The sequence below is a fragment of the Phasianus colchicus genome, chromosome 5 (genome assembly GCF_987193195.1).
Source record: "Phasianus colchicus chromosome 5, bPhaCol1.hap1.1, whole genome shotgun sequence".
Taxonomy (NCBI): Eukaryota; Metazoa; Chordata; class Aves; order Galliformes; family Phasianidae; genus Phasianus; species Phasianus colchicus.
Window position 1 is genome coordinate 53,089,094 of NC_143440.1, and position 24,856 is coordinate 53,113,949.

Sequence of the window (24,856 nt, forward strand, 5' to 3'; positions counted from 1 at the left end):
CTGTGCTGAGGTTCATCCATGTAGTAACTGGGGGAATAACTGAGATGGGTGGAGTTGTCTGAAAGCACGAAGAAAGCTATTTTTTGGGTTTGATTATCAACCCTAGGGCTGAATCATAACAGTTGCAAACATTCAGAGCTTCTCTTGTCATAAGAAAATAATGCTATTTTATGGAAATGAGTAACTTTCTTTATCATAATAGTCTGTTCACACATAGGGTAAATATTTTTCAATTCATTTAAAACAGGATGTGCTCCTTTTGAAGGCACATTGTAGTATTTTTCTTTATGAACAGCTGTTCTAGTTTGAGAGTAACATATAAGAGAGTATAAAGAGAGTATAAACCACATAAAGCTTTCAGTGAAACCTGAAAAGGAAAATGATTCCTACCTTGAGATCATAAGGTGGAATAATTTTCAATTTACTGCCAAAAAACAAAAGCTTCATCATTATCTTAATGTAGTATTTCTGAATTCTGTATTTCCAAGGTTCTCTGTGAAGGTGGATGTCAGTAACATTTCAGCAATGACTGAACTATTTGCTTTATATAGTACTGTTTGGGGTTGGGTTTGAAAGAATTCTGCAACTATTCTGAGAGCAGAATTTGTTTTTCCTTTATTACAAGTACTTTGAACACTACTTCAGAGAATCATAGAATCACTTGAGTTGGAAGGGATTCCTAAAGACCATCCAGTCCGACTCCCATACACTGAACAGGGACACTGACAGCTCCATCAGGTGGTCAGAGTGCTGTTCAGCCTCACCTTTAGTGTCTCCAGGGATGGGGCATCCACCACCTCTCTAGGCAACCTGTACCAGTGCCTCAACACCCTCTGAACGTTCCTGTGGGAAAGGTCTGTCCCTTTTTGACAAAGGGTGCAAGAAATTGTTTGGCATCTTTCAGTGCATGGTTTGATGCAATGGGGCATGGATGAGAAATCAACAAATGCAACCCATCCATTGCTTACAGTCAGTCCTACTTCAGGAGTTGCTATCTGAACAATAAGTCCTTTTACACTTATGTGCTAGGCAAATCCATACGATAAGATAACCTCAAAAGATTTCGAAAAGACACCAGCGCTCAGAACTCAGGGCCATTATGCTAAGCTAAGCACAGTGAATAGGGCCAGGATGAAAATATAAGGTCAGCTGGGATGTTCTTCCACAGTTAGGGAAAAGAGTTCTTTGGTTCTTGGAACACAGCTTGCCAACACTTGGTGCTAGATCTTGTTCCTGATCCCTGGATGTCAAAGGCCCATTTTAAGAGTGCCATGCAAAGTACACATTGCTGCAGGCTTATCTGCTGCAGCTGGAACCACCAGTCCATTTAAGAACTTCTGGACTGGTATTAGCATCATGTAGGGATATAAAGGCTCTGGGACAGTTGGTACTCATTGCTTGGACACATGTGGATAGTATTAATATCTTATTCTACATACATCTTATCAGGGAAGGTCACAAACTACAGCTAAATGCCTGAAGAGAGGGGTCTGAAAATGTATCCAAACAGTTTCTAGGGAAGTCTAAGCTCTCCTTTCCTGAACAATGCCAGCCCAGGGAGACTGGAAAACACATTTCTCATGCATGTGTTTTGCATTAAATACAGCTGTCCAAAACAAGGAGGGCTCACGTTCCTGAAAAGGTGCAGCGAAGACAAACAGTTGGAATAAAGCATTAAAAGGAATGTGCCTGCCCTGCCTAGGCAGTAATCACCACTTCCACAGACCCTCTGAGGCAACCTTTAAACAAGCTGGCTCACGGACTGGTAGCTGTCTAGCTGTGGGATTTCAGTGAATGCTGCACAAACCCAGCCAGCTCCTCAGAGATGCCAGCGCTTGCTGCACAAGCCACTCCTCTCGTCCCCAGAGCCGGACAGACAGTGGCTCTGCACAAACCGCACCTTCCCAGTGCTGCATCAACACATCCGGAGAGAGGCTATCTTTAACCAAGCCTCCCCGTCCCTGCCATGCTGCAGATAATGCTTTCCAACTGTGTTGGCAATGAATTGAATCCATCTACTGCAATCTGATAATGCTTACCTCTAATCATTTTGCTGCAGTAAAATTACGGAGTTGAAACAGCAAAGGCAAAGTGCCTTTTTGTTTGCTTGATGATGATTTTCCTCCTATTCGATAGATCCAGGTTGAGATATTGTCCTCTGACCTAAGTATACATGATGAAGGAGTTCAGACTGACTTACAACAGTGCAATAGCAGAATTCAGCTTACGATCTTCAAATGACAACATCAGTTCACAGATTTGATCATTTCACTGTAACACAGTCTTTGTATTTTTTATAAAGCTCATATTCTACAATAGTACTCTAACTGGGATTCAGTTGTGTGGCAACAGTGTACCACATAAATTAAGCTAACTCTGGGTAATATCACCAAAAAAAATGTGTTTATAGCTTCATGCCAGTTTCTGACTAATGCTTTTGTTTGTTGCTATAGCAAACCACACATGAATCTGATAGCCAAAAGCAAGTTTATGACTAACCTTAGCTCTCTGGGGATTGAAAATATGGAATAAAAACAAAATCCTCGCAACACAATGCGAGCAGAACATGATAGGAAACACCTTTTTTGGCACAAGCTACTACGAACATTAAAAGTGAAGAACATCAAGAATGGAAAACATTAGGAAATGGTAACTGTGGGAATAACCGGCTTTAACCCTCAGCAATTCAAGCACAACTTTTATTTCACATTACAGACTTGTCTGTGTAGCAATGGAGTACACTGCAGGAAGTCCTGGCTGGGTGTTAAGGGATGGATTTAGGCCTATGAAGTCTAGAGAAGCTTTGGATCACACTATAAAACATTCATATCACTTTACTGAAGATAATTTTTACACTTTGTCCTGACATCTAAGACAGTGGTATTCACTTAATTAATTTCTAGTACGATTTATACCGTGGGAGTTTCCAAGAGCCTGTCCCAAGAGTGACACCTCATTACATTGTACAAATACACAGTGAAAGAACAATGCTATCCCAATGAGCTTTTTCATCAAACTAATGGGGAGAGCCAAAGGGAGAGGATGGTGGACAGAGCATAGCGGAAAGCAAAGATGAGAGGCAATGTGACTGTGCTACTACCAAACATAAGGATGAACTCAGGTGTCTCGCACTACCCTGATTCAGGTTGCCAAGTATGTTATCGTGGGAAGAAGAATGCATGTCTACCCCACACAGGAGGAAAGATCAATGCAGTTAAAGTGATTCCTAATCTAGAATAGTTTACAGCAAATCTACATTATGCCAGGCAAAATTTGTATCAGCATTGCTCTGTTACTCTTAATAATTTCTCTCCTTCATGGGTGAAAAAAATAAAGAGACTATTGCTGCATAGTGAACAGACACATAAAAGATCAGTTTTTTCTGTTAATTACTCTGGCCCTAGACTGCACACTGCATCTTTATTCACAGATTCTACTCTGAATAAAGACAGGATTATCACAATTCATGGCAAGTTCTCCCATCGTCTCTCCCAACACTCAATAGAGAGTTGTGTGATTGTATACAGCTCTGTGGAGAGGACGGTCTGACCAACCTCTAGTGTTCCAGGCATTTTCAAGGGGACGTTCATGAAAGCTATCCTGACCCACCAGTAGGCTAAATGGATAGGAAAATGTCACAACTGGAAGTTTACAAAACTCTGTAGGACTCAGATGATACCTGCTGGTCATTTAGTATCACAGGATCAAATCATGAAGCACTCAGATTTCATTCTGTGCATACTCAAGGAAAACATCCACTGGCCTCAATAAAACTATAGCATGCTCATCTTGTAAGATCATAAGCACAGATGAGAGGCTGCAAACCTGACTCATGCCGTGAATCACCTTCCCATCTGTAGTAACAGAAGGCACTGGTTACTAGTACCTATGGTAGGTATTTACGCTGGTGCAGTGCTACAAAGTGAGCACTTTCACTTTGGGCTCTCCAACGGCATATTCTGGGGGACTGATCACCTAGCCAGCATCGTCTGATATAATGCACGTAGATATGCTGCAGCATCTAGTCATGGCCACCAAGAAAATCCCTGCACTTGCCCAGAGCACCTCATGACGGCGACCAGCTCTTCCTGCCTCACAGAAAGTAAGGTAGTAAAGCAAAAAAGTGACTTGCGCAAAGTCACAAAGCAAGTTGGCAGCAAAGCCAGCAATAAACACAACCCAGATGTCCTGGATCCCACCTCCTTCCTGCACCACGCTGCCTTCTCTGAGCTCAATGTTGAAAGGAAATGTTTTACATTTACTCATCCCTCCTCTTCCTTTGTCAATAGAAATAAAAGCAGGCATCTGACTGCCTAAGTCTTGAATACTCTAATGGTTTCCAAGGCTTGTGATGAAGTCAGCCAACATTTCTATTGAATCCAGCCCTGATAGACAACGAAAACTGATTTCTCTGCCAACTTGCTTATCAGTGCAAAACTTGCCTAAGCACATATTATATAGATATGTATTGCATATAAACATATTTGCAAAGACCTGCTAATTGCCAAAACACCATAGTTGCAACTCAGCCAGCAAACACTTATCTACTATTAAAAAAAGAAGCAGTATCATTATTTTTATAATTACAGGTTTAAATCTAGGCTGTGTACCTTTGCACTGTGTTGAAAGGTAGAGAATCTGACAGGACAATTCTTGGACTGAATGTTCTGAGTTCTGCTTAAAGACTGGTGGCTCATTAGTGTTAATTTTCCATCTGTTTATTTTTTGAACAGAGTGTCCAATTATTTAATATTTGGTCACTGAACTACCTGTGGAGTCTGTGCAGAGGGCCAGTTCCATGTACTTTCTAAAACCAACGTAATCTAATTTCATGAGAACAAGTCGTGCCCTTCCAGCAGAATATCATTACCTCTTTCAGCCCAAGGTGAGTTCAGGTCTCTGAGTAGTTAAAAGCACCCTAACTATTTTTCATCCTCAAGGCAAAAGCCGCTCTGTTTTTCCTGCCTGTATGTATAAAAGTCTGTCAGAGAGCAGTAAGTGCTGTGTTGTGTTGCCACAACTCTGCTGCCAGTGAGCTGCTGTGGCTACCAGAGGGGACTTCAGAGGAGCTGGACAAACATCATGAGGAAATGCAGTGTTACATGTTGTGTCCGTCTTTCCTCCAAACACTCATAGGGCACGACTTGACAGTGGGAAGAAAAACTTCAGCAGCTGCAGTCTACCTAAAATATTAAGCTTCTTTTTGCAAGACTCCCTTTATTTCAGAAAACAAATGCACATTTTCAAAGCAAGATTTTGCATTCAGGTGTGACATACCAAGCTCACAGCATTCACGCGGCCATTCAGTGTGCCTGCACCACGAGCACTTTGCACGCGCCCTCTTGCTGGATTACAGCATCCCCAGCTTTGCTCCAACCAGCAGGGATTTATTATGACTGCAAATTTCTCGGATCTTCTAGACAATGAGACAAACCAAAACACAGCCCAAAAAAGCCTCCTTCCTTTCCCTGTAAAACTATTTCCTCATTCCTGCCACCCCTGTTTAGCTTGATTGGCTGGACACAAAGCTTGTAAGTCCTCTGAGGCATATCCAGTAGGTGGCTATTTTTCACTTATCGTGGTGGGAACATTAACCTGCCATCAGCCTGCAGCAGCAATAAATGACAAGCATAAATCTTGAGAAACGTAACTGGGTTGTGGCTTTTTTGTAAAACAATAATAATTCTGAGAGACTTGACTCTGCCCTCCTCCCAGAGGTGTTTGCTTCTGCAAATCCTCTTCAGAGCAGAAAAGCATTACTCCTTCTCTCCAATGGATGTGGAGCCAGGTTAAGGACATTACTTCTTGCTGCAATTGGTCAGTGCCAGCTTGGCCAGTCCCAGCTCCCTCTGACTGAGCATGCAAGCCCTGGCTTTTCAAGTGTGTCCGAGAGCCAAAAACTTATCACAGTCCATCTCTGTCTGCTCACAAGAACAGAGCTAGTGAGTAGTTAGCAGGTCTGTTTGTGCTGGGGTGACAGCCAGCTCCTGTTCGGGATTAGAGGATGATGGTTTTCCTTCCTTCTCCATCTCTTATCAGGTATTTAAAAAAGAAGGATTTGTGGGAAGGAGAAAATGCTAATTGTCATGGTTTTTCGTACCTCTTCTTTATTCTCTTTGCTCTGGTGCAAGGGGAAGCCCCTTGGGCTCATGAGGCTGTATCTATGTGTGCTGTCCTGCACGAAGGTCTGCAGGCACTCTTACTGGCTGTGGCAGAGGAGCACACAGTGGGCTCCCCTGCTCCCAGATATATCTTTTGGTTGCAGTGTAAAGCATACAGTGTTGGTAAAGCATAAGCATATACATTATAATTATGTAATTTATGCCCTGTGATGAGCTTTCCTGGCACAATCCAGTACAGTTATCCAAAAGCTTTTCTTTAATCTCTAAGGAGGTATAACTATAAAAAGAAATAATTTTTTCCTGCTATCTCTACTCAACCCATTTCATTCGCAGATTCCTGTTAGACTGACTGAAATGGTTGTTAAATCCACTGAGGACAAAGAATCCAAATATTGACTTAGATCACTGATTTCAGTGCTACTACTAAATGTGTTTCCCTCATGATAGATCTATGGGGTTCTGCTTCCATCCAGCTCTGTAAATCACAGAATAACTGAAACGTCCTCTTGTAAATACCGGTGTGTGAAATACTTTTCTGAAGTCTGTTTTACATCAAAGTTGATAATTTTCTAGACCAACACTTTCCCCAGAAGTAGTGAGTAATAGCCAGGCCTATGAACACGTTGCCTTTCGCAACACCTCCAGCACTCTGGTCATAAGAAGCATGACAAATTAGTTATCCTCATAACTGTGCACATTATTTGCATTTGTAGTCATCCATCACCATGAGTACAAACCCTACATGTAGTCATTCTCACGAGGAAATGCCCACTTTGCCTCCAAAATGGGCTCTGACTGAGTTCACTTTAATTCAACACTGAGTTGTTCAAGCTATTTGTTGCACAAGTCATTTTTTTTCCTCACAATCAAGCCCATTATGTGAAAAAAGCCAACCTTAAGAAGGTGAGGACACAGTTCATATAAAAATCAATGCAACCTTTCACTAGAACATAAATCAGACCCATTCTGGCATATATGAAAATATTTGGGGAATGTTTAATGACATTTTTGCATTCTGGTAAATTTTCTGCTTTGGGCTGATTTTAGAAATGGTAACAGGGAAAGTTCAGCTCACACCAAGGAATATCACCAATCGAAACCACTAGCTTTCTCACATCAGTTTCACAGATCTCCAGCTCATAAGCCTTCTGATAAACACAAAGACATTTCAAGCAAGCAAAAAGCCCGCAGCTTTTGGGATGCTTATCCGACCTGAGGGCGAGCTGTTAACCTCTTTGAGATTCACCAAAAGCTGTTTTCTAACTAATTCTCAAAATTATGTCTAATACCTCTTAGGCATTTTTTTCCCTTTGGAATATAATGCCAACACTGGTTAAAATAGTTATTGCTATGTAGCAAGAACATCTTGGAATTTCTTTGAGCTTCTTCTTCGAGATGAAATTTCCATTTTTCAGTTCACTGCCCCAAATAATTCTGTCAAAGCTGGATCTTTGGATTACCATGAGAACAACATGAGGCAAGGAAAAGTTCAGGCATGTACTTATTTAGAATAAGGAGAGTTAAGACTAGCTGAGAGTCAAAAGTCTGGGTGCTGTGGCAAACCACACAGCAAGCAAATGAAGAAGTGACTTGTGGAAAGTGGAATGGCATTAACTTTCTAGTGCTGGAGTGTGAGGATACTTAGGAAAAACAGGGATAATTAGACTGGTGAGTGTGGCAGCTTCCAGGACTCACTGCATGGTGAAGATTTTCTGTCAATATGCAGAAATGAGAAGAAAGCTTGAATCTTGGCTTTTAGATGCTGGGAGGCTGAGATGCAAACATACCACTAGTCAAGGGGAGAGAGTTGAGAGGTCGGTGGACAGGTAGAAAGGTATTTAAAATCCGATGGCAGCAGGGATAACAGCTGCTCCCCGACTCTGCAAATATCAGACACAGTCACTGCTATCAAAATCAAGTGGTGTTTGTTCTCTTAGCTACAGAGGAGAATTAACATTTGTCCAGCAGTGAAGTTACTATGACTTTGGAGTCTCAAGCATTTATCAGTGGGCTTGGAAATCACATAAACCTTATCTCCTCCTTTGAGTTAAAAACAAAACAAAAACAGATAGCTTTGCCCCCTGAAGACACTGCTATCTTTATTGGGCAGATGGAGTGGACAGGCTAGGTGCCTGCTCTTCTTCAGGCACTTGCATTCTTGCTTAGTGGAATTTCACAGGGACTGTTCCTGCAACCTGGGACTCACTCCCTGCAGAGCTGCAGTCCCTGGGACGTGGGAGCCAATGCATCCTCCAGTGGTAACCCTGGTTTATTATGTGCCATAGGAACCTTAATGTATTTTGCTTCACACTCTCTAAACGCATTTGTCCAGATTTGGATGGCAAACTCGTGGCCCCTCCTTGTCTATAGACCTATGCTCTGTAGTAGGGCAGCACTTCCTTCCAGATATTCAATTAGCTACCTGTAGCCTCCCCACAGAATATAAATATGTTGGCAAGAAGTGTTTAGCACACCAAAGGTCCTCCCCTAGCATGCAGTTTTGTTTCCCCAGTATAAAATAATGCATTTCAGCCTCTACCTTAACATCCTGAGCACAAGGCATTAGTGAACACATAGATTTAGGGAGTTGCCATTGCTGCAGGTCATCTGAGGGATCCTTCTTGCCACAAGCGTGTTATCCTATCTGCCACCTGCATGGAGACAGCAGCATGGTCCCAGCAGGGTCTAACCTCCGCTCAGCACTGTGCTTCTGCTCAGTGTTGGAGGGAAATGCCTGCCAGGCAGATTGGTAGTTACAGCTAAGGAAAGCAGGAAAGGCAGCAGCTGTCAGGTGATGCTATCTGGAAAATAATTTTTACTCAGAATATAAACCAGTAGCTTTCATACATTTGGAATGCATGGGCTGGTATTCTGACTATTTAGAGCTCCTAATTAGAGGAATCCTAGAAAAAAAAAAAATTACTTATGCCTATTGGTTACTATACTTGCATAGAATGGCTTCTTTGCCCTAGTAGAAGGCTCAAGGAAAGATAAAACCAAGCCTCTGTGCATTTTCAGAGGTTGAAACCAAGGCAATATACATTCCTATAGCTTCACAGAAGGCACAATACTTCCACATGATCCCAACACCGTACATCCTACCCCTTCCACTGACACTGATACCAATATGGAAAGTGTCAGTGAAGTTCCCAGTGTTGTTCCCTGGAGAAGAGTGGCTCCAGCTCAGCCTCCCTGCACTGAGCACAGGGCACTGAACCCACCAAAGTCAGCAGGAGGTTAACTCAGAGCACAGTGATTCCCTCGACTATGGATTACAGACGGTTGGATTTTGTTTCGGTGATGAGCTTCAAGTACAGCCAAAAGTGAACAGAGGCACGTTGACCTCATAGCTGTGAATGCAGATTGAGCGTCCAAGACAATTAAAAGCATAAAGCACACACCATCTCCAAAGCCCTGGCAAATCAGTGCTAGAAGTTACCGCTGCCCCGTCTGCCTGCGAAGACTTTAACACCCTCTTCATAGAGGTTGGAAGGCAGCCATCCCCAATGAATTACTTACAGGCTCTGACTAGAGGCAGGCTGGCTTCAGCTGGAGATTTACACAAGCCTCGTAATCTAATAGTAGAGTTTACTTTATGAGAGTGCCACACCAAAGATAGTAAAATGCAATTTTCACTAACAAATCTACATGCTTCCACGGAAAAGCTCCAGCCATCACAGAACATGTCAGCACTGCATAGGGCCTCACACAGATTTATAGTTTTCAGTTTATGGTTGAAGAGTTATTGTTAACTCCATTGTTATAGAGTTATGGCAATTATAAGCTCCAGTCACACTTATCATTTTAACCATAACTAATAAAACCTAATAAATTCTGAGACATGATGTGTTTTCCTGCACCGCTAAACATCTGCAACCATTTCACACTGGACTTTTGAACTGCTAAGCTAGATTTTGGAAATAAATTGGCTGTCGTAAGCTTCTTTTCCTTTAATTTGCTTGGACCTGTACAATTCCTTATAGTTTTTCTTTACTGTAGTAAGATGCAGAGCAAAGCAATGCCAAAAAGTTTACCCTTGTGTATGCAACAGGTGATTGTAAGCAAAGTCCTCTATCTCTTTAATTAAAGAGTCACCTTTCAACTTTCTGCGTTTCTTGTTTTGTAAGAACAGTATTTTTTTGTTGCAGAAGGATAAACTTTTAGTGCTTTCTCATGAGTAAAGGTTTTTCTCTTTTCTCTCAAAGCTTTAAGAACATTTTTCAGCTTTTCGATAGGTGGCAACTGATAAAACTCAAAGCATCTGAAATCATGTGCTCAGAAAAATATGAAGGTGCTGGATGAGGCAAAGGACCTGGACAGGTGGACAGAAAATTGTTATTCAGCATATTTACTAGCATTTTGTCACCTGGCCTCATCAGCCTTGCAGTGAAGACATTCAGGATTCCACTTCTATGGACAACATCACTTACCTCAGTTATTTAATTCTTCAAGGTTGGTCTTAAGTCTCAAATACCACTGACGTACAGAGATTCTAGTTCCAAGTCAAACTGTTATCATGATATCTATATATATTGCAAATGGTATTTCTTGAGATATAATATCCAGACAAATAAATTCCTCTTGCAGAAGCACTGATATTATAAACATCTGAATATACATATATATATATATGTATATGTATGTATATATATGTGACTGGAGCTTTTAATTGCCATAACTCTCTCTCTATACATATATATGGGGAAACCCCTCATATTCATCAGAAAACAATGTCATAGTACATAAATTACAGTTTGCACCTTGCAGCAACTGGAACAATTGGGAATAAGGCTCTGTGTCCTACAGAAAGAGTTTTGCTATGTTTGAGATCATACGATGGGTTAAGTGTACAGGGAGAAGAAGTCAGAAAAACAACGTGCGTGGTCTGGAATAGAGATTACTGAATGGAGGGGTGTGTATGGCACTGACAACCAATATCCCTTGGAAAACTTTGGGAGGCTGAGCACAGAAACTCCCTGCAGTACCAAAGCAGCTCAGAAACTTCAGGCAGGCTGAACACATTTCATCCCTGACCGTATATCCTCCCATCCACAAGAAAGAAGCAAAACTATGTGCCAGGTGGGATGCACCTCAGCTGGTGCACTCACTGTGCCTTCCCCCAGTGGTAACACTTAACCCACAGAGGCTGCAGGTTTCACTTCACCAGCAGCTGGGAACACTATGATTTTATACTCAGAACGCTCAGTTTCTGCATCAAAGAACACCAAACACACACGCCCACATCTCCTTCCAGTACTGAAAACCCGTTGTCTGCTACAAACTTGTGCATCAAAGATAAAAAAGAAAGAGAGAGGCTTTTGTTAGAAAAAAAAAAAAAAAACTTACCAAAAATAACTGAAGTTCTCTAAAGTTGCCCTGAAGTTGAAATAGCCCAGAACACCAGTGCAGAGCCTGCCTTAAACTCTCTCTCTTTCTCACTCCCCCCTCTCTCCAGCAATTGGAAGGAGGGCTGTGCAGAAATTCAGCAAACAATTTTCCTTCTATGTCAACCGGGGCGTTCCTCTACGGGCAGAAAGGGGATGGCTGAGCCTGGGTGAGGCTTGTTACTCTCCCCAAGCCAAAGAGCTCTGTCGCAGATTACACAGCCTGTGAAATCCAATCCCTTTCTCTACTGAAGCAACAGCTGTACTGCTTCAGCCGGGGCAGGAGCAGTGCACAGACCCAGGGCTTGCTCCCGAGTGAGTTTTCCATGGTGGGGGAGGCAGAGGAACAGGGGTTTCTGTAAGGTCTGTGGGTTCTCCCTGCTTGGTGCCTACAGCTGCAGGAACGAGCGCTCGCAGGGTGGAGGTACGGGGCAATTTCCTCGTGACCGAGAGTGTATGGGATGTGGGCGATGGTGCAAAACAAACATCTCTTTTCCTGAAATTCATTCCCAGCCTTGCTTCAGGACATAAGTGGGTAATTAACATTATATGTATTAGTAAACTCTCATGCAAGCATGCACACAGGCAGGATACAGTCTGTCACAAACAGCACAGCAAGAATGGGTTTCAAGGCTGCTCCTCTGTCCTCTTCGTATTATTGTTTTTCTTGTCATTTTTTTTTTTTTTCCCCAGCAGTTTAATTCTTTTCCCAAAAGCCTGAACTGAGAACTGACAGACCTTGCACCACATTCAGTGCTACCACGATTCACAGCTTGGGGTGCCAGCACACTTTGCAACACCAACACATGCAGAAAGCTACTTAGCACAAGCAGAAACTGCTTTACTCAAACTCCCAGCTCTCCTCTCACCTGTTGCTATTTCCCCACCCCCAACAAGGGCAAGGAATTCATAACACAGCTGATTACTCCCTCCCCATCTGAGGAATTCTTCCCTCTTCAGATTACACTTCCCTGAAGTTTTGAAAAATCACAGTAAGAGGTCTCAGTTGGGGTTTCCTTGTTTTGCAGAAGCATTTGCCTGTTTGTTTGCATGCTGTCAGACAGGTGAGAGGTGAAGGGGTGCGAAACACAAATAATACATAAGCAGCCCTGGCTGCTTTGCCAGCACACTGAAGCAGGATGTAAACAGGTAAAATCTATACTAGCCAAGGGAACTTGTGTTTGCTGACAGGCTGTTTTTGTCTTGTGACAGATATGCTGTGGGTTTTTGTGCTGTCATCTGTGAATAGGTTTCAGGATCTCGAGTTCGGTAGGTGCTGTATTTTCAGACCCAGCTTTAGAATGGATGCACCCCATTTCTTCAGTGGGCACACTGAAATTAGTCAGTGAAAGTCGAGGGTACTGCTCAGCTTCCTATCATGAGTGGATGCTTAACACAGGTATTTTGTAAAACCGGGTCTTAACAGAGCTACAGTGTTTACATTATAGCCAATTCTGGAAAGAATTTTGTGTAATTAATGCAGACTATTATATATTAGTTATATAAGATTGCATATATAGGAAAATGAATCAATACTCTATATAACTTTCTTTAATACACAATTTCTCTGTGTATGAAGTAGGCAGTGTTTCATATGATTATATTAATATATAATGTATGTAGTAATTATATAATTAGTTATGATACAGGATATGCAATTATAAATAGTATATATAATCTTATACAATTAATCTAAATGTCATGTGAGGCACAACCCAGCTCATATGCAAGCAGTATTTTCTCATGTGACATCCACACTCATGAAACAGAATAACTCAGTGGGCTGCAGGCAGTGTAGAGAGGCCTGGCAATGAAGGAGGGAGGAGAGGTGATGTGAGTGTGCCAGTGCAGGAGACCCAAGGTTCCTCACTGTATCAGGCATCAAGCAAGACCTGCTGCAGCTGCTCCTGGGATGGAGCGTCCTGAGTTTCAAGACCTCTAGAATTCAGCTCATTTTTTGGCTTGTTTTTCTGATATCCCCATTTCTATGCTCAGTCATAGAATCATAGTATCATTAAGGTTGGAAAAGACCTCTAAGATCACTTAGTGCAACCATCCCCCCCATCTCCACCACACCCACTGACACGTCCCTCAGTGCCACATCTACACATTTCATGAGCACCTCCCAGGGTGATGACTCTTCCACCTCCCTGTGTGATTACAGTCCTTGGAATTATACTAACGTTCAGACTTTCTGAACCATCTTTCAACATAATCCTGACAAACAACATATATTTTTAGAAGCAGACATGCAAACAAGGAGCCCAGCCTGACACGGTGGTTCCAGGCAGAGACTGTTTGGATGCAGAAATCTGGCTCCCCCTCCGGAACCAGAGGTGCAACCAGCAGCACTTCAGCCGGCTGCAGACCCATGAGAATTCAGAAGCAGTGTGTTCCATCCCCAATATGTGCTTTGCTTAAACTCGTTGCTGAATATACTACATACCTGATAGCCACCTTTCAATATCTGAAGGAAAGCTACAGGAAAGTAGAGGACAGATTCTTTATCATGGTCTATGGTGATAGAACAAGGGGAAATAAAGAGCTTAAAGAGGGTAGGTTTAGTTTGGATATAAAGAAAAAGTCTCTTACAGTGGGGGTGGTGAGGCACTGGCACAGGTTGCCCAGAGAGGTGGTGGATGCCCCATCGCTGGAGACTTTCAGAGTGATGCTGGACCAGGCCCCAGGCAGTCTGATCTAGCTGTGCATGTCCCTGTTCATTGTAAGGGAGTTGGTCTAGATGACCTTTAAGGATCCCTTCCAACTCTAAGGATTCTATGATTCTATATTGATGGGTGTTTCTTCCATCTTTCCATCATTTTTAAAGCCCACATGAGACAAATGCATGGCTAAGTTGACAGAAGCCAACTGTTTTTTCCATAAACGTGGAAGAAATTTTTATGTTCTTTTTTTTTTAAGGCATCTATGTTCATTGTCTCTGGCTTTCTTCCAGTTTCAGCTCAGGACTGAATGCGTAAGCACTGACATCTGAGCGGTGCCGTGTTGCTGTAACTCTACAGAATGAAACTCATATAGTAGAGATTTATCCCCACATAACTCAAAACCTAAAATCTTCCCTCTTACCAATCAATAGAAGATCTATATGGTGAAGTTTCAAGACTATCTAAGTGTTTTATCTTTATCTGACTGATGTGAATACACAATGCTCGCTTGATTTATCTGTAAAAAAGCAACAGGGTAGCACAATCTTTATCAAACCAATTACTTGCCTTCTGAGCTATTAAAAACATTATGCTGAGCTGATCATTTTCAGTTCTCCAAATGATCCTAGCACAATAAAACTAACTAATTCACCGGGCATACTCCAGGTATCTCATTTATTCTTTGTGACAGATAACTAAATATTAAGAGAAACTCTCTAAATTATGCTGAGGCAATATGAAAGATCCTCTCTGCTCTGTTGCCTTGCCGGGGAGTACAATTATATCTTGCAATTCTCTATTCCACCTGTAGCCCTGTTTTACAGCTCTCTGTATTACAAATTTGTTTTCTTTCCTTGGTTCAAAGGTAAGGCTGAGAATACACAATGGAATGATATAAGCTTGCTTTTATTATCGTTATTCACACCCTGACTTGTGAATGGATTGATCATAAGCCTGCACGTAAGGGCGTGATGCATTATTAGTAATTGAGAAAGGAGAGGAAAAACAATGAGAATTTTCTTCTTTGTCCTTTGTTCTAAAGAGACGGAGACAGGATGTTCACAGAGACTACAATAAAGCACGCTCTGAAACACAAATTCAGGCACTTTTTTGTGGAGGATGTAAGGATGATCACTTCCGTTCTTTTTCCTTTTTTAATGATTTTGACTATTAAGAAATCTGGGAAAAAATGGGAGGTCACCAACTTCCTCAAGGGTAGCAGAGACCAGTTACATGAAGTGGACTTGTTAACTCAGAAATGATTTAAAAATTTGCGGACCTCATGCTTAGAGGGAAATAAGCTGAGGAGGAACCAGAGAAGTAAGAAAAAGGAAGGGAAAACCAAGATCAGTGTGAACAGAAGGTGTAGAAAAGGTAGATGTCAGACAAGCCATGAATATAGATGTCTGTGGAGGGATTGGGTCACCAACAATCAGATCAGCCCAGAAGAAGATAAATATCACTGTAGTTACTGACTTGTTGACATCTTTGTCACCCGTGTTATTAAGACAAGAGAATTTTATAATCTTGAGGTTTGAAGTAAAAAGATACATTAACCAGCCACACAGATTTCCTCTGAATTTCTTCTCTTTTGCAATACATCAGCCATGAATTTGATTGATTTTCTCCAAACCTTTTTTGAGTAAATCTCATCCATCTGCAGGTAGGCGTATAACCTCATAAACAGAGAGAGAGCCAGGTATGGAAATGAGATTTCATCACTGCTCCCTTTAAGAAGCCTTGGTGTTGAACTCAAAGACCTCATTCTGAAGCTAGGCAATACAAACAAATTCCCCCCCCCCTCGAAAAAAAAAAATGAATGGGTGTAATTCACATATCTTGTAACTTAACTGGAATCTATCTTTGGAACAGGTTAGTCTTGTGCTCTTTGTGATCTTTTCATCTGAGAATTTACCCAAAAGAAGCTCCACTGTCTACCTGCTCTTGGTGGGCTCTACCAGCACTGTGTGTTGCACTGACAGCAGGCTGGAAATGCTAGTATTTCATGTAGTGACAGGTTTCTCCTCTGTTAAGAAAAACATACGTCAACTCCACAGTATCTGGGGTGGAGAAACTGAATTTGGGCTAAAGGAAAACAAACCCAGGGAAGAATTGTGTATTTTCAGAAAGTCATATGTTTTCTTCTGGGATTCCTAAATCTATATTTTTCAATTTAGTGGTTAATATTCTTGCTGATGAGGAGAAAAAAAAAATTAAGGAAGCTAAAAATGCTGATCTGCAAGTGTAAATAAAAAACTTTGCCAACAACAGAGAAAGCATTATTTAGAAATGAAACAACATGAGACAATTCCAAGACTAATCATTTCATGAATAGGAGAAGATGAAAAAGGAGTAGAAAAAGGAAACTAATTCACTCTGGATAGCTTCTTTTACTTTGTCCTGGGGCATATGCTCCATCTGCCTTTGTCCTCCAAATGCAGTTTCACCAACCCTGACAGTGCTGGCATTGACCTCCTACAGACAAAATGGCTTGGACAGTATGAACCAGAAAAAAGGAGCCAGCCGGACCCAGGGCCAATGCAGCCATAGACCTGGGGGAAAACTGCTATAATTAGCAGGGCCTGTGCAGGAATTGAAGAAAACCATAATTCTTGTGGACTTGCTCCCTTCCTGTCCCATCAGCTGTGGATTAGTGCATATGGAGCTGAGGAGAGTTCACCTAAAAGCCAGTGTCCTCCTCCTCTCCCATTGGAGACCTGCTTCCAGACTGCATGCTGCAAAGGGCTTTAATTAAAAGTTAATATTTATACTGTGTTCTCTCCAACCAGCTCTATTCATTTTCTCTGCTGCGTTTAATTCCCTTCTCAACCACAGTTCAGAGCTGGCTGACCCTGGACATTTATTATTTTAATATTTTAGAACCTGCAATATTGGACAGAGGGCAGAACCAAGAGTGCCCTTGGAAAGTGAAAATTAGCGTCAAATAGCTGACAAGAGAAGAACAGAAGTTCAAGCTGGAGAGAAGGGTGTAATTGCCAACGAATAACCCGATCGTGCCAGGTGGCAATGCTCAAGTATCTGAGAAAGGAATGATTTAAAACAAATTATTTGTTTTCTCTGATTTCATTAGTCTGCCTTAAATCCTTCTCTTTTATTACCAGCTCAGATTGGTCATTTTTCTTCAGTTTGGACATCCATAAGGGAAAAATGTCCTAAAACCTGCCAAACTGTAAATACAACATTAACAAGTTCTGTATTTTTGAGTGACAGTATACTGAGTTGGATATTTCTGAAGAGAAATGTACCATAAAAATTTTTGTGGGACATTTATTGTATTTGAGCAAGACACATTTTTTCTATCAAATTTGAAGTTACAAGGATGTATCCCTGATGTTTTTAGATCTTGTATAAAGAACAGACACTGATAAAAGTAAAGTATAAACATTCCATGCAATAGTTCAGACCCCACTGGAAAAGAGAATTTTTCAGTTATTGTAAAAAAAAATCATAAATTGTTTGTTTCGCTATGGTGTTCTTGGCTCATTTCCTTTCTATCAAGCACTCCATAGAGTGTGGGCTTGTATGATCAGGGCTTATGACAAAGGTGATTCTTCTGAGCGAATCTGTGGACAAGAGCTGGCCCTTGGGAAGCCCAGATGAGCAGGAAAATCTAACTGCAAACAACCCAGCCCCAGCTTCCTTCTTCCTTATCACACAAACTGCCCACCTCCAGGCTGGGAATGTTCGCCCTGTTTTGTCCTTCCCTTGCTGGGACTCAACGAGGGTGTTCTGTGGAAAACCAGGGTCATTGCTGCCATTGTGCCCTGGCTTGGTACGTGTTGTTGGCTGCCACAGGGAAGGGACTCAGTGGGTGACATTGGAGACGCTGTTTGCTGCTGGAGATCAGCAGCATGATTGATTTCTTGATGGAGTAGCTGCTTGGTCGGTATTAAGTATCTGTTAAGTCAAGTGATGGGGCAGATCCAAGTGTTGGAGGTCTTTGTTTTAAATGAACCACTCACCACAGAGTGACAGAATTCCCTCGTGGGGGGAAAAGCCAGAACTGCTGGGGAAATACAAGATCAGATAACTTGTACATTTATCTGACATTGGCACCTCAGCTTTTTCAGCTGAAGCAGCTTACAAGTGCCCCAGAAGGACACTGACTTCCTCTTTACGTCTCGGTGCTTTGTAGATCCGGGCTTCTTTGCTCCACGTTTGCTGTTGTGAAACTATTGGAAAGGTCTCCCATCTGAAAGGCACCCTCCTCCTGGAGCTGTATGCTACACAAATTGGCCCTGGTATCCCTGAGATGCTGCAAAAATCTTTTCCCCACACTGCACTGTTGCCTTTGAGTTCAGCTGCAGATGACCCAAGTGACTAAATGAACCCTTATGTGCCACAATTATTTCCCCCTAATTTAATAATAATGATGACGGTAAACAAAGTTACTGTTCAGTCTTGTACAAAACATGGGGCCGTGCTGTTTCCGGCTGCATTTGTCCATAGATAGGAATACCAAAATGAGAGCAAATAACTCTCATTGTTTTAAGAGGAGAGATTACATATATTGGAGTTTGGGCAACAGAAGTGCCCTCAGTTTCTGATGCAAACTCAGTGAACGGGGGATGAAAAGGAAGATGGCAGAGCCCCAGATGGCCTGGGGGATGGAAGCAAAGCCTTTCTGTGGGAACACAGCAAACTGGGAGCCACCAGAGGTGAGCTGGGCTCTTCCGTCAGCTACTAGTTCACATGAGTGTTTGTTTTCTGGCATATCTGCTCGTGCAATGCTCCCTGCTCACAGGCTCTGGGGCTCTCTCCAAGTTCCACAGGCAGCTGCAACACAGGCCTGGGTTTGTGCACAGGGTGGTCAGAAGCCAGCACATGTGACAGTGGCTCTGTTCCCATTTCATGCTAAATAAGCACATTTCATCACCTCCTGCTGATGGTATACTGAGTATGGAGTGGTTTGGTTAAGCAGTGTTCACCCTATAGATTTCCAAACTCAAAATCGTGGTTTCAGGAAAATATGCCTTTTCCAAATATTGAACAAATTCAGCAGAGAAAGGTGTACATTAAGGAAATAGAAAGGCAAAACTGTGATTAGTAAAAGTTCTATGCTTAAGCCTCATCTCTTAGTACTAGATGAAGATCTTTGGATGCACAGAGAGAAGCGTGCCATCCTTCAAGTAGCATCCACACAAGATAAGGATGAACGAGCCAGCATCCAGCACAGGACTAGCAGCAGGGCTCGATCCTCAGGGCTGCCCCTGCACAGAGCCCTACAGCCAATGTAGGGAGCATAGCAGGAACAGGCTCAGCCCCTAATGCCACACAGGAGACTTCAATGGAATTGCCTTAATTATTCAAATTCAGTAGAAGTTTACCCAGCCATTTATTTACAGCAATAGAAGGGCACAGCTTGCCTGCTGATAAACTGCTGCCTGTAGCCCGTTTCCATCTGTAATTGTTAGCACAGCTGATGGTTGTCCCTTGGTTCAAAGAATCACCTACTATTATGGGTTCTGCTTTATGACTCAGCTTCTGAGAGATATTTAGGGTAGCAGAGGGGACAAGTTGCCAGGCTGGCATCTCCTTCTACTCTCTGGGTAGGAGCAGGACATGGCTCTGCATGATGGGCATTTATCTGTCCTGACAGAGAAAGCACATTCGTGCTCTGCGAGCTGTCTGAAGGGATTACACTGACTGAGGCCATAATTGTGTGCTCTGATATTGTTGATGTATTATAAATGGTCCATTATTCATCCACATGAGGAAAGCCAGAGGAATGGAAAATTAAAATGTGAAGCTAGCGAGCACAAAAAATGAGCAAGTGATTCATGCAGTGTGGAAAATGGGCCTCACTGGGTGTAGGTTGGTGGTGCTGTTAAGTACAGCACCGGGGGCTAATAATTCAGCTCATTCATGTTAACATTTGTCTCCCTCTCAGCCCTGAAAACAGCACAAAGAGCCTCCATGGGACTTAGTCCTCCCAGAGGAGAGGGTGGAGAAGGTTTTGTCCAGCAGGTACAAACAGCAACAGAACAATAGTGATGACCCAGATTCGCTCTGACAGTCTTATGTCCCCTCCTCCTTTCATCTCAGGCTGTGCTGAGACTGCAGACTCTCCTTCCTGAGCATCCTCCCTCCTTGCTGGGAAGGCCCTCTCATTCCCCTGCTGAATAGTAGGGAAAAGCAAATGAAATGTGATTTATATTTGGATACAAAATTGTCACCCAAAATGAAATGGCTATTTTTTTCTCTGGACAAAACATTGACTTTCCTCTCCCAGAGTTTAAACTTTATTCCTACTGTAAAGATCTTTTAGAAAGAAGTGAAGAATGCTTTCCCACTTCCGTTTCCAAGCTAATCAAGTGCCACAGAAAACTAGAAGCCCTCAGAGGTAATGGAAAGTCCTCAGAAAACTGCCTGAAACTTTAAAACTGCAAAGGAACAAAGGAGTGAGACATTCCAAATGCCCAATTACTCAGTTTTATTATATATCACATGTGGTTTCTGTGAAAATCTAGCTGTATCTCACAATGTCTGAGACCTTGGAAAAGGTGCCATATGTATACGCTCTGTAATCAAGTTATTAGAAACTCATGAAGCAATTTCTAACATGAGTCATGCTATCCAGGAAGAGATGAGACTGGGCAGCCAAGTCACTGCTAAACAGGAGCTCAAGCCTAGTGCAAAATCAGCATATCCAGGCAACTGTGGATATTGCAAACAAGTTTGAACAGTGTTTTATTTACAGTCTCAGTATGCCTAAATCTCAGAGAAAACTGCAAATCTAACTCCCCACATTGATCTGAAGGAAGGAGGTGCTTATTTTCACCCCATAGCACCCGCTGACTTTTCATTTAACTTGGAGAGAGTGGGGCCAAGGGCTGTATAATGGGGGAACATGAGCATGGCTGAAGAGGTCTTGGATAACTGCAAGGGAGATCTTAAAGAGAGCTTTGAAGAGGGATTAGGTTCAGGTACAGCGTTAATCTTTGATTTCCTTTGTTTATACTTTTTTAATCTGAGGGAGCATTCCACTTTTAATAGTGGAACAAGTAACAACAGAGCAGCACTGCAGAACAGCCCTTGGGGTGCTTACAAACCAGAACAAGTTTGGGAATCGGCAACACAAGGCCCACTGTCATTACCCAGGGATCTGCAACAAAGAAAAAAGTCATCCTGCCAGGAGTTACCTACAGCCTTAATAGCCAAGCAATCCTAAATTTCAAGAAACAAATATTTTATGAAAATTAAACAGAACAGGAGAGTGGTGTAGGAGTAGGCACTCCTGACAAAACCAACATGAAACACACAGCAGCCTGAAGCAGTCCTTCCTTCCCAGCTGCTGCTGTAACATTTATTTACCTACCTATATTAATTCAGAGAGCGTTTTTTCTCTAATTAAAAATTACCAGCTTCTGGTCAGAACATGTCCCTTTACTGAGCTCCCATCTCCCGGGGCAGGAGGTGCTGCTAGCAAGTCAGCCCCTGCTTAGGACCTGCAGGTTGCAGGGACACAGAGGAGAATGGACAAAAGCCATAGTAGGCATTCCTGCAATATCTCTAGAGGAAATGGGCTTATAGGTTGGACATAGCTGAGCCTTGGCCAAGAACATATCTTCACCTGGACTGAAAAAGAAGCATAATGGAAACCTCCTGAGCCCCTAGGAGACATCAGCAGTGCAGAGAAGATGGAATTTATTGTGTGGAGCAATGAGGAAAGAAGTTTAGGAGAGCTGGGATTGGTGGGAAACTATCCGCTCAGATGTGTGGCTAAGATTTGCCCCTTGTGCTGTTTCTGCTCATCACAACTGTATTTTCATCAATTGTTTAGCACAAATTTGGAGAGAAGAGCCTGGAAGAAAATTGTGACCATATATTAATAGTAAATGTAGATACTGGACTGTAAGATCTCGCAATAACCAAAGAACAGAATTCTAATTTTAGACTCTAAGTGATCACAGAACAATTAAGACAGACCATAGTGCAGAGGAGCCACAGCTGGAGATACCGAAACTATCGTTACTTCCCTAGAAAGCATGGAAATCTCTGGCTGCTCATGAAAGCTTCTCAGCAAATAATTTTCTATTATGGGAGATTTAAACCTCTAGGTGGCACTTTGCCAATCGAAAGAAAGGTGCTACACATCAAAATATTGTTAATTTTGACTGCACCTGTTGACCCTGATCTCCAACAGGTGGACTATGTCATACATTTCATAATGTGTAAATACTGTGCAACTCCACGCAGAAGAGACTGAAGGATTTTCCAAAGCACAATTCACTGAAAGCCCATCCCTTGTCCTATATCTACGGGCCCCACACATCTGACACGGCAGATGAAAGCTGATTTCAAACCCTCTGCTAGGGATCCCACAGCCTTTGTATTCTTTTATCTTTGATTTGAATCAGCATTTTAATTTGAGAGGAGGGATATCCATCAAATTTAGGTGCACTCGTGAATGTGTACACCTCTGCACATCTCATCAGTGATTGCAAGCAAAGAAGGATGGAGCACAGCTGACAGAGATAAGGCTGTAGTTACAGGCTTATGCACCAAGTCACAGCTTTCCCATAACCTGTAGGCTGAGTGAGCTGTGTGTGCTCTAAGACTGGAGGGTGTCAGACTGCGTGTGTTTACTGAGAGCCAGTATGAGCAGATTAAAAAGTTTAGGACTTTTCTGTGGTCCTTTGAAGTACCCACATAAGATACAGCAGCAGTAATTACTAAAGAATTGATACCCTCAAGCCAAGATGGGCTTTTATTCTGAAAAAAAACCCTACTTAAATCCAGTCTGCTGCTGTGTAATGTATATGCCAAAGGGAGAAAATATGGTGTAAAATAAGATCTCAGCAAGCTGAGATCCAGCTTACATATTTGGCCTGTTTAATCCAAGGATGAAAATAATTACACAAAGTCAGTCTAAGCAATCCCAGAAGGATCTGAACATATGAAATATAGTCATCGCGAGGAGCGGAAGGAAGGGAGAGCTACACCAGTTTCAGTTCCCTTTGGCTTCCTTAGACTCATGTGTGAATTTGGCCCAGAAAACTGTCTGGCATTGGAGATGGTGATCATTCATCCCTCCTATTTGCACAAGAATGTGGGAAGGGCTTAGAAAAAGCTCCTCTTCTCCCATCTGGGGCCCTGGGTGGGTGCCAGTTAAGTCCAATGATTCATAGCTGCTTCAAGAAGCTCCTTGCCACTCTCTATTTTGCAGAGAAAGCAAACATACATGCTACAGCAGCACGTAGGTTGCTCCATCAGGACGGGGGGATCCTCTTTCCTCATGTTCATCACGAGAGCAGTGCCAGAAGGAGGAAAATTAACCCAGCTTATCACCTTAGCACGCACCCAGCCAAGTCCTCAAGCCCCAGCAGATGGAGAAAAGAGAGAGGTGCAGCACGCAGGTGGAAGCTCTGGTTGTGCTGCGTGCCCAGAGGAGCAAGAAGCTGCATGTGTGAGGGATCCAGAGCCCTTGTGAGGCCTGGCCGGCGGCCGGGCAGGGGAATATCAGGGCCTACCTGCAAGCAGCGGGCAGCTCTGTCTCAGTCCCCAGTCCAGCAGCTGTCCCTGTGTGATGAATGAGGTGCTTTGGGTCATTCACAGGCCCGGGGTGGGGCGGTTGCAGCTCCGAACCCCGCCTTGCATCATGTGTGCAGCTCGGGGTGAGCGCTGCCCGAAGCCAACGCCCTCTGCCCATGTTTTTGTCAGCCCTCCTGAGTGAGCTCCTCTGCGTGCGGAGCTCCCGCCAGCCCACCTCGCCTTTCAACGTGAGCCAGCACTTCATTTGTTGTTTTTCTTCTCTTTGAAACGTTCTTCGTGTCCCTCTGGCTTATTTCATTAGCTCCAATGCTCAGCTTCTCGAGCTTCCCTCGTTGTTAAGTGCTGCCCAAGCGATAGCTGGGCAGATGTAGGGAGATCTTGAAGTCTATGCAGGAAAAGGAGGTGAAACTGCACCTGCACATACACCCGTGCTGTGTGACAGATTCATCCAGCCAGTGGGATTACAGCAGCAGAGAAGATGCAGTGGTTTGGGGTTAATGACCGTAGCAGGGCTGGTGCCTTGGTTTCTGCACTGCCCTGCAGCCCACATCTCACCCTTAGTCCACATCTTCACCCTTAGTCCTTGCAGAGCAATCTGAATGAAGGTAATACCTGGACAACACCTGCAGCTGCAGGACACAAAGGAAGGATGATGCTGAAGACTCAGTCTGCAAGGGGACAGCTCCAAGGAGTCACCTCCAAGGGGTCCCTGGCATCCAGGAAGGGTGAGGAGCCTGAGAAAGGAGCAGCTGAGGCGTGGGGGGAACCTCTCTGGGACTGCTCGGGATGGGAGGAAGAAGATGGAAAGGTTGGGCACAGCCAAGGCAAATCAGAAAGGAGAGTGTCCTCAGGTATTTGGAGCTGCCAGATGGGTCCTCACGGTGTATTTTTGAGGTTTGTCTGATCTGGACTAGTCTCATATTTCCATGACTTGCTATCTTTACCTACCGGGATGCAGTCTGTCCAGGGGTTAAAACTGCAGTTTTCAAGGATGTGGCAGGCTGTTGTAATCTGTCTCTATTACATAACCCAGCAAATATTCTGCTAAAGTTCAGTCAAATTGCAGGATTGATGAGGGCGAGGTGCAGATTATCCTTTACAACTTTTTCCCTTTTGGAAATCAGGATAGTGACTTGCAAATGACAGCTTTTGCTCTGCTTGCCTGTTGCAG

At 43.0% G+C, this 24,856-nt stretch overlaps 1 protein-coding gene across 3 annotated transcripts in view; it reads right to left on the minus strand.

Moving 5' to 3' along the window:
* AHNAK2 (AHNAK nucleoprotein 2) overlaps positions 1-23,757 on the minus strand; it is a 60,496-nt gene extending 36,739 nt beyond the window's left edge. The window contains exons 1-2 of one of the 3 annotated variants that reach the window (XM_090141743.1): positions 11,469-11,859; positions 2,040-2,163 (exon numbers count right to left, since the gene is read on the minus strand). In XM_090141743.1, coding sequence (XP_089997869.1) covers positions 2,040-2,049 — 10 coding nt within the window. In that variant the 5' untranslated portion in view covers positions 2,050-2,163; positions 11,469-11,859. Of the gene's footprint in view, positions 1-2,039; positions 2,164-11,468; positions 11,860-23,663 lie in introns of those variants that run through there. The other 2 variants (XM_090141742.1, XM_031605555.2) reach the window with 2 other exon arrangements.
* Between the last annotated feature and the right edge of the window lie 1,099 nt (positions 23,758-24,856).